The sequence below is a fragment of the Haliotis rufescens genome, unplaced genomic scaffold, assembly GCF_023055435.1.
Source record: "Haliotis rufescens isolate VD_foot unplaced genomic scaffold, xgHalRufe1.0.p SCAF_11, whole genome shotgun sequence".
In the NCBI taxonomy this organism is placed as follows: domain Eukaryota; kingdom Metazoa; phylum Mollusca; class Gastropoda; order Lepetellida; family Haliotidae; genus Haliotis; species Haliotis rufescens.
This window is the reverse complement of record NW_025963791.1, coordinates 26,842,677-26,858,088: the sequence shown is the minus strand read 5'-3', so window position 1 is coordinate 26,858,088 and position 15,412 is coordinate 26,842,677. Positions and strand designations below refer to the sequence as shown.

At 40.6% G+C, this 15,412-nt stretch overlaps 1 protein-coding gene across 1 annotated transcript in view; it reads right to left on the bottom strand.

Annotated features, from left to right (window-relative positions):
• LOC124132728 overlaps nucleotides 1-15,305 on the bottom strand; it is a 29,451-nt gene extending 14,146 nt beyond the window's left edge. The window contains exons 1-3 of the mRNA XM_048392473.1: nucleotides 14,986-15,305; nucleotides 13,345-13,426; nucleotides 7,476-7,875 (exon numbers count right to left, since the gene is read on the bottom strand). Of these exons, the coding sequence (XP_048248430.1) occupies nucleotides 7,476-7,875; nucleotides 13,345-13,369 (425 nt within the window). The 5' untranslated portion in view covers nucleotides 13,370-13,426; nucleotides 14,986-15,305. The remainder of the gene's footprint in view (nucleotides 1-7,475; nucleotides 7,876-13,344; nucleotides 13,427-14,985) is intronic.
• Between the last annotated feature and the right edge of the window lie 107 nt (nucleotides 15,306-15,412).

The window sequence follows — 15,412 nt, the reverse complement described above, 5'->3', positions numbered from 1 at the left end:
CAGAATACCATTGGAATCCCAAAAGAAGCCATCACCTTTCCAGCAGAAGGAACCGACTTGGCTTTTTGGGGGGCTGGTTGATTCCAGATGCTTCCATTGTTATGACAGAATTTTGGTTTCTGGTTGAAAGTGATGAATCCAGGTCTCATCCATGGTTACAAATCGGGCCAAAAATTCATAGGGATCTGCTTCAAAATGGCATAAATTGTCAAGGGACGTCAGGAATCTGACACGTTTCTGATCCGCTGTCAAGAGCTTTGGCACCCATCTTGCAGAAACTTTTGTCATTCCCAACTCGTTGGTGATAATGTGCCCAACCCTCTCATGAGAGATGCCCACAACACTGGCAATATGTCGAGTGGTCAATCATCGATCAGCCATCACCATGTCATGCACCCAGGTCATGTTTTCCCGAATGGTTGCTGTTGAAGGCCTTCCTGGACGCGGGTCATTGTCAAGGCTCTCTCTGCCACGCTTGAATTCCACAGCCCACTTTTTTACAGTGGAAAAGGAAGGGGCATCATCCCCTAAAGTGGAGACCATGTCAGCATGTATCTGTGTTGGAGTTAGCCCTTTCAGTTGCAGGTACTTGATGACTGCCCTATAGCCAGTTTTGTCCATTTCTGGTGATTTCAATGGGTAGGTTCACAAGATGGTCTGGTACAAAGACAATAATAACACTACAGTTGCAGTTCTATGTCTATGATTCATTAAATGATTGTACTTGTTGGTGGCAAAAGTTTGTTTCAATCCGATTGAGATATCCCACTTTTCAGCCAGCCCTCGTATAAGCATGAAGTCCTTCCCATGATATTGACAGTGCATCATTTGTCCATGCCAGAGAATATGGAGGAACTGGGGAGACAAAGGTTCTTATTTGATTGTTGAATCTGGTTGTAAATAGGTCCACTGCCGGGCAACCTCCTGGCCTTATCGTCAGCTGGAATGTTTCTGGGTGAAGCATCCATTCCATCAGCAATGGTTTGGATGGCCTTCATAAGGGGTCAGCTAGCATGTTGAAATTCCCAGTTTGGGATTGTAATCCAGTGATCTTCCAGGACCAGTTGTGAAGGAAGGTCACGATTGGTTTGGTTATCCGTGGAAAAAAAACAGGGCCATGGAATGCCACAAGGCAGGACTGCCCATAAAAGTGACGGCCGTTGACAAGAATACGGAGGTATTTTCTGGAATCCAGATGAATTGGGATGTGTAGACATGTGTCTCGCAGATCTATGTTGGCTAGATCGTCTGCCTTATCATCTGTCGCAATTGAGGTAGAAGAAGCATGCTGAATTTCTATGGCTTTTGTAGATAATACTTGTTAAAAATATTCGTGTTGTAGATCAGTCTGAAGTTTTCGTTTGATAATTTATTTGGGACCAAGAAAATCGGAGAATGGAACCCCTGGGGTGAGGACATCCTGCGGAATAACCTCTACTGCTCCCTTGGCGAGAAGTGATTCCATTGTATCTGTTAGTTTGGAAAGTAGTACCTCCGAATAGTGTACCTGTGGAGGGTTGAGTGTAAGAGGTGGTGCCGTAGGTACTGACAGACTGTAGCACAATTATTTATTCATGTTGTACACGATACAAAATACTCGACTGCGTGAGTGGTACTCGCATTCCATCTGCGTTGACGGACTGTCGTGAATTGTTGAGCCAGGACTAGCGGACCAAAGTGGAGTAGCCCTTGAACATCGGTTACAGGGATATCTCGTTAATAATGGGAGACAAAGACTGTGTCGGACTTCCAGAAACATCCGTCCATGATAGCACTGAGGGAGCATTTGCTATGTAGAGCCATGGTGGATGCAACAGCTCTCGTCTTGTGAGGATTCGATGTCGGAGGTGGAGGCAATTCTGCTAAGTTGTAGGCACAGAGAAATGTAGATCCTAACTAAAATTAGACCGCTGAACAGGAAACCTCTGAGGTAACCACCTGGGGTATGGGGATGAACAATCTCGTCCAGGATCGTCGGAATGTCGATGACGCCTGCAGGTCGATCTGCAAGGCTCTGACTGCACATAGCGAGATGGCCTGGCGATCATGAGGATGTAGAATAGAGGCCAAAGATGGGATGGTGAATAGCCTGTCCAACTGTCCCCGGAGTTGGTTCTTGGCGATGACGTCCTATCGCAGACCCAAATGGACTTTTCCATGTCTGTGCCTCTCAAATCGAATCCAATGACATCCAAGGCGGGTATCTCGCTGAACCTTGCAGCAGTAGCCAAAGTAAGGAGGAAGACTGTTTTGAGAGTAATATGCTCGAAGTCTTTCTCTTTTAGTGGTTCTTATTCTGCTGACAACAAGTGTCGAAGGATTACGTTCAAATCCCATTTGGTTGGACGAAATATGGACTGGTCGGCGAGTTTGTAAGAGCGGAGAAGAGCTAGAAGTTCTGGGACTCAAGTGATCTTCACTCTTGTTGTGGTAGCAAATTTAGAGCTGCTAAATATGTAGATTATGTTGAACCCTTCAGGTTCCTAGTGGAGCGAAGATGCTGAAGATATTCTGCAACATGCAGTGGAGTTGCAGTAGTAGGAGAGGTGATAAGACCTGCCGTGCCAGTATCCCTCGAAGGCTTTCAATTTATGTCCGTACAAGGATTTGGTCGAAGTATGATGTGCCCGTGTAATGGTCTTCGCTACTCGCCTTGAGTACCCTTTTGTGACAAAGGACTTCTGGAATTGGGGCAGACGCACAGATGTAGGTTGTACAGCGATGGATGTAGTAGGCTGGAGTGAGGTTGAAGGAGAAGATCACTTCGCAAGGGAAGTGGATAGTAGTTTCCTCTTGCAAGGTGTACCAACACGGTGAACCAGCAGCGAGCTCACCAGTAAGGCACAATCAAAATCCAGAAAAGCTGAGTCCTGGTGACCCTCTTCTGAATAACCTGTGGTAGAAGTGCTGTTGGTGGAAAGGCGTCAGCTTTGAGATTCTCTCACTATGTCGAAAGTGTCATACTCCCACGGCTATTGATCCGGAATCAGACAGACAAATCTTGGGAGTTGTGTGTTGAATAGATCGATCCCAGACTCCCGGAATGTATCGATCAGATGAAAGAAGTCCATCGTTAGGGTCAGCAGGGAGGCTGACATGGTGGATCCCATCTTGTACCAAACAAACAACGTTTTTGGACTGTATCATGAGTTGAGATGACCAAAGTACTTCTGCCCAATGGGAGATCACTAGAATGACCACCTTGAATTCGAGATTGTTGATGTGGAAGTTTGATTCTGTTTGCTGACAAAAGTCCTTATGTCTGATGATCTTGCAGGTCAATCCCCAACCAACTGTCGATGCATTCACAAACAGGTGAAGCATTGGTAGAAAGGGTTCCAGGGGAACTCCAGAGCAGGCGTTCATCTTGGATAGCCACCACTGCAGATGTCTGTACAGGCACATCGGGAGGTGAATTGGGACCCGTCAATCGTCAATTTGAAGATAAGGTCTGAGAAAACTCTGAATTGGCTGTAGTTGTAGTCGACCTTTTTCGGTGAGAAAACGTTGGGTTGACGTTATAAGACCAAGCAACTGTTGACGAAGTTGAAGATGTAGACTCTGTTTGAGTGAACAAATCGTTGTATCTTCTTCTGCCTGTCCGCCGGAACAAACAACTTCATCATCTTCTGTGTAGAAAGGAAGCTCCGACGAACTTCAGTTGCCGAGAGTTTCCAACTTTTCTATGTTGACTAGCCAAAGTAGTCTGTGCGTGAAGGCAAGATGCTTGATTAGAACATTCCAGTCGGCATGGGTCTGGATGCATAGAAACCTTGAGATGGGCTTTGTGAGGCAGGTAAAAAGCCACGGGGCCGAAGAAATTCCAAATAGAAGCATCTTCCACTGTTAGTGACGACCTTGGAAAATAAACCGGGGGTAATGGCAGTGCTCGCGATGGATGGGTACATGCAGGTAGGCGTCTTGTAGATCCAGGCTGACCATGTAGTCCCCTTGTCGAATTAGGGTGTGAAGGAATGCGACTGACGTCATGCAAAAATGAGCCGTTTTTTCTAAGAACCACGCATTGAACAGCTTCATGTTGAAATCATGCAAAATCTCTTGCTGTCTTTCTTTGAAACAAAAAATATCAGCGAGTAGAACCCCAGGGTTCTGTGACCGAAACAATCTAGGACATCTTTTGATATCAATGTACCTATCATGTCCTGTAGTGTTGTCAGTTGACGGGCCGGATAACCCTCTGGAGTGGCGTGGACGTGGTTGGAGGGACTCCTATGAGTGACAGCCGATACCAGTCTCGCAAGATCTTGGACATGAAATGTTTGTCGATCGCTTGTCCTTCTGCCGATGCAAGGCCGCGAAGACCAAGTCCAACTTCTTAGCGAGGTCCGTCATGATAGCCACTGGTAGTAGCGTGATAGCTGTCATCACAAATCCCTGAAGTAAATCCTCCTTGGATGTATTGCAAGGTAGGTTAAGTGAGTCCTCGATCCAGGGGAGAATCATAGAGGGTTCAGCCTAGGTATAGCTGCCTGTGAAAGAGGTGAAGCCTGGCTATCTGGAGGAGTAGGTGTGTTATCCGACCTGTCTACGGCTGTAGTAGCAGGAGTCGTCTGTAATGAGGTCGTGATAGCAGTACCAGTCTGAGTTGTTCCCAACCCTTTGTTGCGTAGCTGTAAAGCCGCCAATATGGACTGTAGTAGAAATCCAATCTGTGAGGCCAAAGTGGAGTCTGATCTCTATGATCCCATGAAGTCGGCAAGGGATTAGTTACTGGGGGAACAGCATTAGTAGTAGGGTCCCTCACATGGGTCTGAGAGGGATGCGACACAGCCGAAGAGTACAACTTATCAGGTGCTCGGTAGTCTGAATTTGTATCAGCCGATGATTCAGAACCTTAATGAGAGGAAGGTCGACCTCGAGGGCGATGGGGAGGCATGACATAGCGATAATCGTCAGGCATTGCAGGGTGTTCTGGGTAAGGCTGATATCAATGATCCCAATATCAATTTGGTACGGGTAACAGGTAGTATCGGATAGGCTGGTATCGCTGGGATATAGATGGATGTCAATCCCTATCGATCTCCCTGTCATATCCATAACATCGTGATGAGTGTTGGTAGGAATGATGTTGAGAGTCTGAGGCCAAAGAATACAATGGATCTCTTCCTGACAAAGTGCCTTCTGCTAGGAGGGTTGGTGCGACATTGAAGTCTCGTGAAGATCGTCCCTAAGGTTGTCGACTTTGGGAGACTCGATCTCTCCTGAGAAAGTCGACCCTTCAAATGCAACTCTCAGCCTGGGAAATTGTAGCAGTGGATGGATCGCTGGTACTTGTTGATAGGGAGGAACTGGCGGGAAACTCTGACTAAAAAACTGTCTGAAACAGCAGCATCCTCAAATTGTAAGCTATGTTATGGTGGCTGGGGGTGTACATCTAGGCTTTTTTGATGATGAAGGTCCGTGCTATGTGTCCTTTGATTTGGATCTGCGATCTACATTCCTCTTTTGGCATTTCTTTAGGTAATCCTTGGAAGCCTCTGATGAAAGATGTGAGCTGTGTTACATCAGCAAATGTAGTCATTAGATGAAGGAGGTATGGTATCTTGTTGACAAAAGGCTAGTTACGTGAATGTAGGAGGCCATGCAAACGACTGCGCTTGTGTACGCTGTGGGGTGTGTGAACAGGTTAAATGCAGGTCTGAAGGTGTGAGAGGGTCTGCATCTGCGTGACATCTGGTTTACTAGCAACGGGAGCTGCGTGGAGGTCAGTGTCTTCATGCATGGAAGTATGATACTGTCGACATCATGGCTGCTTTCATGGCTGCCTTCATGGACGTCTTCACAGAACCAATGAAGAGCTGCTCTTCTTCCTCGTCGATGACTGTTTCTTCACCTTAGCCTGCTTCCCATCACCCTATATTAGGGACGCAGCGAAGGACTTCTCTTCTTTTCCTTCTTTTTAGGTGTGAAACACTAGCCGCTTCAGCTGAAGAATATAACCTGGCAAAATCACGTCTTTTACGGTCCAACTCAAATTAATTTAAAACTTAAAAGTATAAAAATAAACTAATAGTACAATGCAGAAATGTTTGAAAAAGATAATCCAAGCAAAGGAATTTGATAAAAACTATTAATTTTGATAGTATGGCTTGGATTATGAAAGCACAGAAATTGTATCCAACCACACAGTTGGTGTGAAAATAAGAGAGTGAAGAGTGCCTGGCTTGGTCACATGCTTCCAGTGCGGCTGCGTGACTGAAGGGTGTGTTCGGGTGAGATGTATTTCTCTGTTCTTGCGAACACAGCACAGGAGTTTCCACTACCTTTTCGAAATGAGATGAGACAAGCAATTAGTATGAGTTGGGATAAGTATAACGTATATTTTTACCCTAATAAATACATTTACGATTGGAATTTGATAATGATTGGATGAGATAAGCAATTAGTATGAGTCCCTATAAAGTAACATTTGTATTTATGCAAGCTTTTCGGAATGTCTACTGTCCACTGAGTGACATCCAATCACATGCAAAACAATGCTTTTTTGAAACTTAGTTTGTGTCTCCATATCAAACTGACAATACTTTCTGAATGAAACTACTTACAAATCAATTCATGAGTGAATGACTTTCATGCAAATTTGACATATGACACAGCCATGATATATGACAGGCATTAAGTTGATCACTGAGAGTCAATCATAAGTGACTGGAAAATGCATTCTCATGAATCAAAATTGACATGATCGAGACCCCCACCTTGGGATCATGCATATTAAGTTTGTTCAATTTCTATAAAAACAAGAGTTTGCCACTAATGTGGCTATGTCCTCCGTCCCTGAATTGATGACATAATTAAATCTAAACAAACCCTAACCTTCTTAAACCGAGGTGGAACTCGCATTGAAATTGTAAAAAAAAGAGGAGTTTGGAACCTAAGTCCATCTTGTTGCCATGGAAACGTAAAAAATAAAAATTTCTAAATAGCAAAAGGCACCAGTTCAGCATGTACCTGACAAACCTGCAAAATTTGATGAAAAAATATTGAACGGTTTATGACTTATGCTCCGGAAACGAACCCTACCCTCACAGAACCTAAGTCCATCTTGTTGCCATGGAAACGTAAAAAAATAAAATTTCTAAAATTTCTAAATAGCAAAAGGCACCAGTTCAGCATGTACTTGACAGACCTGCAAAGTTTCATGAAAAAATATTGAACAGTTTATGAGTTATGCTCCGGAAACAAAACATGACGGACGGACGGACTGACGGATGGAGCCCGTTTCCATATCCCCCGCCAACTTTGTTGGGCAGGGGATAAAAATACTCCAGTTATCATGTACAAAAGCTTTTTTACGCCTAGTTCATACTGAGTGACATGACCTTACAAGGGGCTGCATGCCTATCAACAGCTTAAAACTTTGAATGAAAATGCTTTTCTTGGATTAAGTCAAGAATAGGTTAGTAACATAGTTCTGAAATCATAATTAAATAGTGTCAAACATATTTTCATACCTGGTTTTTTTCAAAAACCTTTCCGCATCAATGAAGTCACGTTTTGTGATATCAAGCTGAAATGACACTTCTGTTTTCCTCAGTCCAAGACATACTTCTAGTCCAAGACATACTTTTAGTCCTTTTTCTGTAGCATAATTTGACAGCTTCTTTCCAAGGGAGCCATCTTCTACTGACTTGGACAGGCTTTTCAACTCCCATAAATCAAATATCAAACACTTGAGGGTTATAAACTTGCCATCTGATTCAACTCCCGTCAATTTGAAATAGTTCTCATCTCTTAAATGAGTCTGAAGTAAATGGACATCTTTCAGGATATCATACACTGCCTTGATGTCACTGATGTCACTCTTTCCCCCTTCACTTGTGGTTACCCAAGGGTAAAGTCCAACATCAATTGCTGAAGAAAGAATTTGTGTACACATCAGAAAATTTCAAACATTACATTCTTATATACTTGTGATCATCCAGCTGTTCAGTTTTTAACATCTACTGTTACATATTCTTACATAAATTCAATTTGATATTCATCATTTGTAATGACTTTGAAGGCATATATATATATATATATATATATATATATATATATATATAGTAATAATTAAATAAGTGGAGTAAGATTGAACACAGTTTTAATTGGCTAGCGCTTTCAACTCGTACCACGTACGAGTCTCATCGGACCACAACTCAATATATATATGAAGATGTGGCAAAACTTAACTATGAAGGAAATAATGTTTTATTCACATGTGGTTTCTACATACACAGCAATCTATTTAATATTGTTAGCTCATGACTAAAATCAATAAGTTTTACAACAGGAGTATGTTGACTAACCTCGAAATTGAATATCAAAGCAATCCATAAACATCAGAAAAATGGACATCAACATTGAAAAAGTACAAGGTCCCATAACAAGGTGTGACAACCCTATCAGTGGCATCCATTGGGGCCATTTTTCAACAAAACACATAGTATTTTGCATTATTTTGGTAATTAAAGCTAACATTTACTTACAAAAGCATTTAATTCAAGCTGTGGGGCCAAGCCCACCCATACCCCCTTAATCTTAAAACAAGAGTCATCCGAAGATGACATATCCCCCCGACGTGGCATGTCGGTAAACTGTGTGTACCTTCAAATGTATTCAGATTGGCAAGGAAATCTTTTTCCTTGATGCCAAAACCAGAAATATAATGAAGGTTATTAAATATTGGTTCATGTAGCTCACTTTCTGATGATCTCATGAAATTGTAATAACAATAACTTCGCAGATTTGCATATGAATAGCTCTGTAGTAGCTTCATGACACAAAGGCATAAACAGAATGTACTCTATGATATCGGTAAATAGTACACCTTAGAATTATGTCAGTGGCTACAAATTAAAAAGATTAAAATCTATAAATAACAAACTGCACTACTAGTGAACATGATTGACATGTGCATCAAGTTTGGTGAATCTCTGTCGCATGGTTTAGAAGATATGCTCCAGATGAGGACATTACCCTAAGTTCATCAATTTTCAATTTAAATTGAAAAAAGAAGAAAAAAGATAATAGCAAAGGCACCACTACATAACCTGCTTGATAGGTGTAAAAACGTTTGAGAAGCTAAGTTGTATGGTTCAGGAGATATGGTCAGGACAAGAGCACTACCCTCAAATTTCCTAAGTTCATCATATTTCCATGTTAACAACAAAAATATAAAATTCTAAAACTCTAAATAGCAAAAGGCACTTCTACTGAGCCTGATTGTTAAGTGTACCAAGTTTTGCAAAGCTAGGTTGTACGGTTTAGAAAATATGCTCTGGACAAGAGCAGTGCCCTCAAATTTCCTCAGTTCATCATATTTCCATGGAAACGACAAAAATATAAAATTCTAAAAATCTCTAAGTAGCAAAAGGCACTACTACTGAGCCTGACTGGTAAGTGTACCAAGTTTTGTGAAGCTAGGTTGTACTGTTTAGGAAATATGCTCCAGACAAACAATGATTACAGACGGACAGACGGACTGATGGCTATATCCCCCCATCATAATATGTCGGGGGGATAAAAAGGGGTGTCGGAAAAACTGAAGGAAGTTGTCCAGTATACCTGCATTATTGGTGAAACATGTGGTCAAAGCATTAACTGAATTGCAGAAAAACAGTGTTTTGAGTTCAGAAGAAATATTGGTGTACATGCAATTAGATCTCTGTAGACTGCACCATGTGACCAGTGCATTAACAATTTGACCTCCGTGATATTTTATGCATGTAAATAATTCGTGAACAAAATGTCAAAAATCAAAATTTGGGGATGACAAGCATAATTGCGTAATTTTAGGCTTAGAAGCGTAATGGTTGGCATCTCTGATAGTTATTCATCCACATTGATAATCCTTGCAGAAAGGAAAGATTTTAAAACTTAAGACAATATTATGATATCAATTTCAACAGTCAAAACAACAAAAACATTTTGAGTCCCATGCATCACTTCATCTACCTTTGCTAGTGTAAATGATCCAAGCATATACTTAGGTCCTTAGGACTTTCAATGATAATTTTATTTTATTTTAATTTATTTTAATTTATTTATTTATTTTTTTTTGGGGGGGGGGCAGGGCATGGGTGTCCCAGGCATGACTGTAGCCCATACACCTGGATATGAAGTGAACAGTTCTAAAAATATTACCGGAGACAGCTTCTTAAATGAAGCTGCTGTCAGCATTGCATTTCTGCATAAATACTGATGCCAAAAATATGAACAAACATGGAACAAGTAACTACAATTTCTATAATATGATTGTCAATAGGATCGACATAGAAGGGACAAAACTTGGAATAGCCGCTGCTGGTGACGCTACGATCGACCCTGGAAGTTCCATCATAGTTCTGCAAGGGTGGAAAATGGACTTTTCTAGTCAGCTAACACCTTGCCTCGGGAAGATGTTTTCCTGAATGCCTCAACAGTAAGTTTTGATTTGGTGTGTTAGTTAATATCTCTTTCAATGTTCTGGGATCAGTTTGTGAAATAGATTTTGGATCCATAACATAAAAATATACTGTGTCCTGAGGGACTTCACAAAATCTTTATAGTACCTATAGCGCAAAAAGAGCAGCTGTGGGTATTATTTTGAACCATCAATCATGACCACAGTCCACATGATCACTGATTCATTCCAGGCTCTAAAGTAATTATCTAAACATACAGTACACTACACCAATTCATTACTTTACAGGACCCTCATACTGCCTGCAAGGACCCTTAAAATGAATTTATCCACTTCTGTATGTTAAGGTAAGGTTTCAGCTTCTTATGCCTTTTTTTCCATTGATGTTATTTCCCAAAACATATTATACGTTATTCTGCATGCTACAATTTGGCTGCACCAATTCCATAGTGTCACATGTAGAAATGGCTGAGTAATTCTGTGTGCATTTGTTAGAGACACCATCTAGTCAATCAATCATAATTCTGGCACCCGTTTTTGTCATGTGACGAAAGTTGGTGAAGATCAACCAACAATTAGTGACCTAACTACAAAGTATTAGTTTTGCAATATTTCATGTCCAAATAAAAATATTTTATTCATTTCAAAGTACTTTTGTGACCACTGACATGACCTTGCAGTTGGGGTAATAACAGACGATTTAACACCTGACAACAATGACATAATATAAATCAAACATAATTTTGCATGCATGATCCAAGGTAACATTTAATACCAGCCCTATGAAGAGGAAATGTCTCAAGGACATGTAAATACATTAATAATAAGAGTTATGACATGAAATAAGATTTTAACTGCCTCAGTAGATGAAAACTTAATAATATACTAGAACGTCAGGACATTACTTTAGATGCAATATTTTCAGAAAAATCTGAGTTCAATGTCTGCGTCATCAATAAGATCAGTGAAATGACATCTTTCAAAACTGTCTAGCTTTTCCTCTTTCTTGAGTTTGGGGAAGGCCAAATTTGTTTTGTCATCTGCAGGCTCAAACACTTATCAGGGGAGGCAATTCAGAATAAAGTCCTTGTGATATTATTTTTAAAAATTTGATTCACGTTTAAAAAACAATACACCTAAAGAATAATACAACCAGCATCCTTTGACATCAAAGCTCCTCCACGTTACACAAGATTTCTCGCCTATACCAACACTGTTGGAATACGCAGGTGTGGGATGACCTAGGGTTGTTATGCATGCAACAAGCATTCTTGCATGTCAAGGCGACTATGCTTGTCATAAGAGGCGACTAATGGGATCAGGTGGTCAGACTCGCTGACTTGGTTGATGCATGTCATCGATCCCAATTGTGCGGATCGATGCTCGTGATATTAATCACTGGATTGTTTGGTCCAGACTCGATTATTTACAGACCGCCGTCATATAGCTGGAATATTGCTGAGTGCGGCTTTAAACAACAAACCAACCAACTAAATCTTGCATGTCACCTGTCACAAATGTACATGGTAACAAAGAAAATATCTTTTAATCAGACATGAAATATTACAAAACTAGTATTTTTAGTTAGGTCACTGATTATTATTTGTTAATATTAATAACCAACTTCAACACATGATTGTGCGTTTAATGGAAAATAATTGTGAAGAGAGTGAGTGAGATGGTGAGTGAGTGAGTGAGTTGGGTTTAACGCTGCTTTTAACAATATCCCAGTTATATCGTGGCGTGTCAGCTCAATGTGGGAGGAAAGCTTGAAGTGATGCAGGTCTCCCACGAGCCCGGGTATGGTGCTGACAAAGTGAGGGTGATTTTAGCAATATTCCAGCAATATCACAACAGGGTACACCAGAAATATGCTTTACACATTTTACCCATGTACAAAATCCGCATCTTCCGGTTGACGAGCCAACGCTTTAACCACTAAGCTGACCCACCACCTTTCAGAGGGGATGTTTTGTTTATTTGCTTGTTGTTTAATGCTGAATTCAGCAATATGCCAGCTGTATGATGGCAGTCTGAGGTGAAGTAGACAGACAGATAGACAGTAGTATTAGCTCACTTTGACCTTAGTATAAGTAGTATAAGTTTTTGACCTTAAGTGAACAAGAAAGAAGTGAGCAAAGCTCATATACCCCTGTTATCCCCGCTGGTCAACAACAAATAGTAAATAGTTTGTTAATTAATGAAATATACCTGTTGCTTTAAGTCAGAGGAACTGCCCTTTCCTTTGTAACCCCATGAGGATGCATTATGTTTGAAATGAACACATGTTTTTGCAAATATAATTCAATCTAGTGTGGGATAATCAATGCTTAGCACAACATACATTCTTGGAATCCTTTGATACTGGAAATTAACTACAAAGCATGACGCATACTTATTATACATTAAACGAAAAAGAGCAACAGAGAATTATCTATCAAAAATCTGTCTCCAATAAATGTTGGGAGATTACAGAGTTTCAATGAAAATCTCAATCCCCCATTACATTCTGATCTCTACTGCTGTATCAAGGTCTGCCATAATTACGGTACTGAAAGCCGGGCATATGAGGAAATACAGTACTCATTGTGGTAAATGTGTGGAGCAAGCTTGATGAAGCTAGGATGCATAGTTAAAAAGATATGGGCGGTACAAAACACCCACCCTAAAAGTTTCTTAATGTGTCCATGGAAACGGCAAAAATTAAAAAATTCAGAATCTTCAAACTAGCAAAAGCACAAGTACTCATTGTGGTAAATAGGTGTAGCACGTTTGATGAAGCTAGAGTGCATGGTTAAAAAGGTATGGGCCGTACAAAAGCTCGGAAGGAAAGGACGGACGGACGGACGGACAGACAGACGGAACGCTATATACCCCCAATTTACTTCGTAAACGGGGGTATAATTAAACATAGGTAAAGGGATATGTATACTTACTTAATCCTTTCCCTTTTGTAGCCATTTCTTTATTTGTTCCAAATGCTAGATAGCATTAACCATATGTAATTAAAGTCATCCTCTGAAAAAAAAGAAAGAGGAAAACTATCTGAAGCCGATCGAGATGTGGGGTGAATCGGGGTTTAATGTTGTATCCAAGACATCAATACAAGTTAATGATAACAGGGACGTAGAGCATCAAATTCTTGCTGCAAAAAAGGCATCAGGAAAATTATGATGTCAAAAATGTTTGGAAAAGACCCTGAGTACCAGAGATACAGAAGATCACCTTTACTTTCTGTTATAAAAAATGAGTGGTTAAAGATGTGGTTGGTTAGTTGGTTTGTTGTTTAACGCCGTACTCAGCAATATTCCAGCTATATGATGGCAGTCTGTAAATAATCGAGTCTGGACCAGACAATCCAGTGATTGACGTCATGCACATTGATCCACACAATTGGGACAGATGACATGCATCAACCAAGCCAACGAGACTGACCACCCGATTCAATTAGTTGCCTCTTACGACAAGCATAGTTGCCTTTTACGGCAAGCAAGGGTTGCTAACATGTCTTAAAACCATACTTACAAATACACACAAACTTTTTATTAATACTTTTTATGTTCTATTAACATTTTGTGAAATCTCTTTTGATTCTCAGAGAAGTTTAACAGTGAGATTGAGAGATCTGATGAGTGAGTTGGGTTTAAAGCCGCTTTTAACATTATTCCAATTATATCACGGCGTGTCAGCTTAATGTGGGAAGAAAGCCTGAAGTGGTGCAGGTCTCAGACGTTTACCGCTTCGGTGAAACCCAAGAGCACGGGTATGGTGCTGACAAACCTAGAAACATAATTGTGGCGAACAGGGATTTGAACCCACAATCATAGGTTTCTGGCATGCCTAAGGGACACAACTCTGCACAGCAATTCATAGCACCTGAGGAGGCAATAAAACATAGATTTATTGCAATCAGGAATTCATACAAAGCACAAGTGACTCAAGCATTTCATTGAACTTCAAAACTGTGATGTTTGATTAATTGCATTCTTCAATCATTCCAACAATCAATGTAAAGTCTACTAATTTGAAGCCAAAGACATAAAATTTAGAACATGTTACAGAAATAAGTTATTGACAACAATCAATGTAAAGTCTACTAATCTGAAGCCAAAGACATAAAATTTAGAACATGTTACAGAAATAAGTTATTGACATGTTTAACAACAGAAGAGTTATTAGGATGGAAGGACAAACTTAACCCATTTAGCTCACTATGACAATGTCCTTATCAAGGTGAGCTAAAATAGGGTAAAAGTCACTAAAACCATGGTCAACCTGCACAAAGAGAGTGAAGCGCTACCACATTTGTAACACTATGACCTGAGGCCATATACTGACGGCATATTACCGCGGCAGTGATCATTAATGATAATCTACTGCTGAGGAGTGTCCCTCGGTATATGGTCTCTGCTATGACAAAGTTTATGGTATTTGCAGTCGTCATAGCACTGAGATCGCGTTGAGGAGACGAAATTGCAGGTTTTTCTCTCAGGGATACTAGAATTTAGACCATGTCCTCGTTCCTGCATGGTCACAAAATCAAAGAGTGTGTTGTGGTTTACTTTTCTAATACTCACCTGGTGGATATTATCTCGTACTTGTTAATTTCCCTCGAGTGGCGATGTAGACGATGTCGACCCTGGAGTTGCAGGTTACACACGACACGTCACCATGCACATACTTCTGACCAAAGGTCCTCTGACCACAGCCACGACTGCTATACAGCCCCACTCCCTCTTGTCCTAAATTCTAGGAAATAAACAATTCAGAGATAAGTAAAGTATAAAAGTGTTCAATGTATCCGAACATAAATGCTTGAATGCATGTCCATACTCGGAGCGTTACTGCCGTTAGACACCACACAATCAATATTCAGATGATCAAACTCCGCAGAGAATCTTCTACGGAAACCTTTTAAGGTAATGATATTTTTTTAATTACCTAGAATATGCAACAGACTTTCCTAATAATTCGAGATAATGTCATGAAAATTCAAGAAATTAA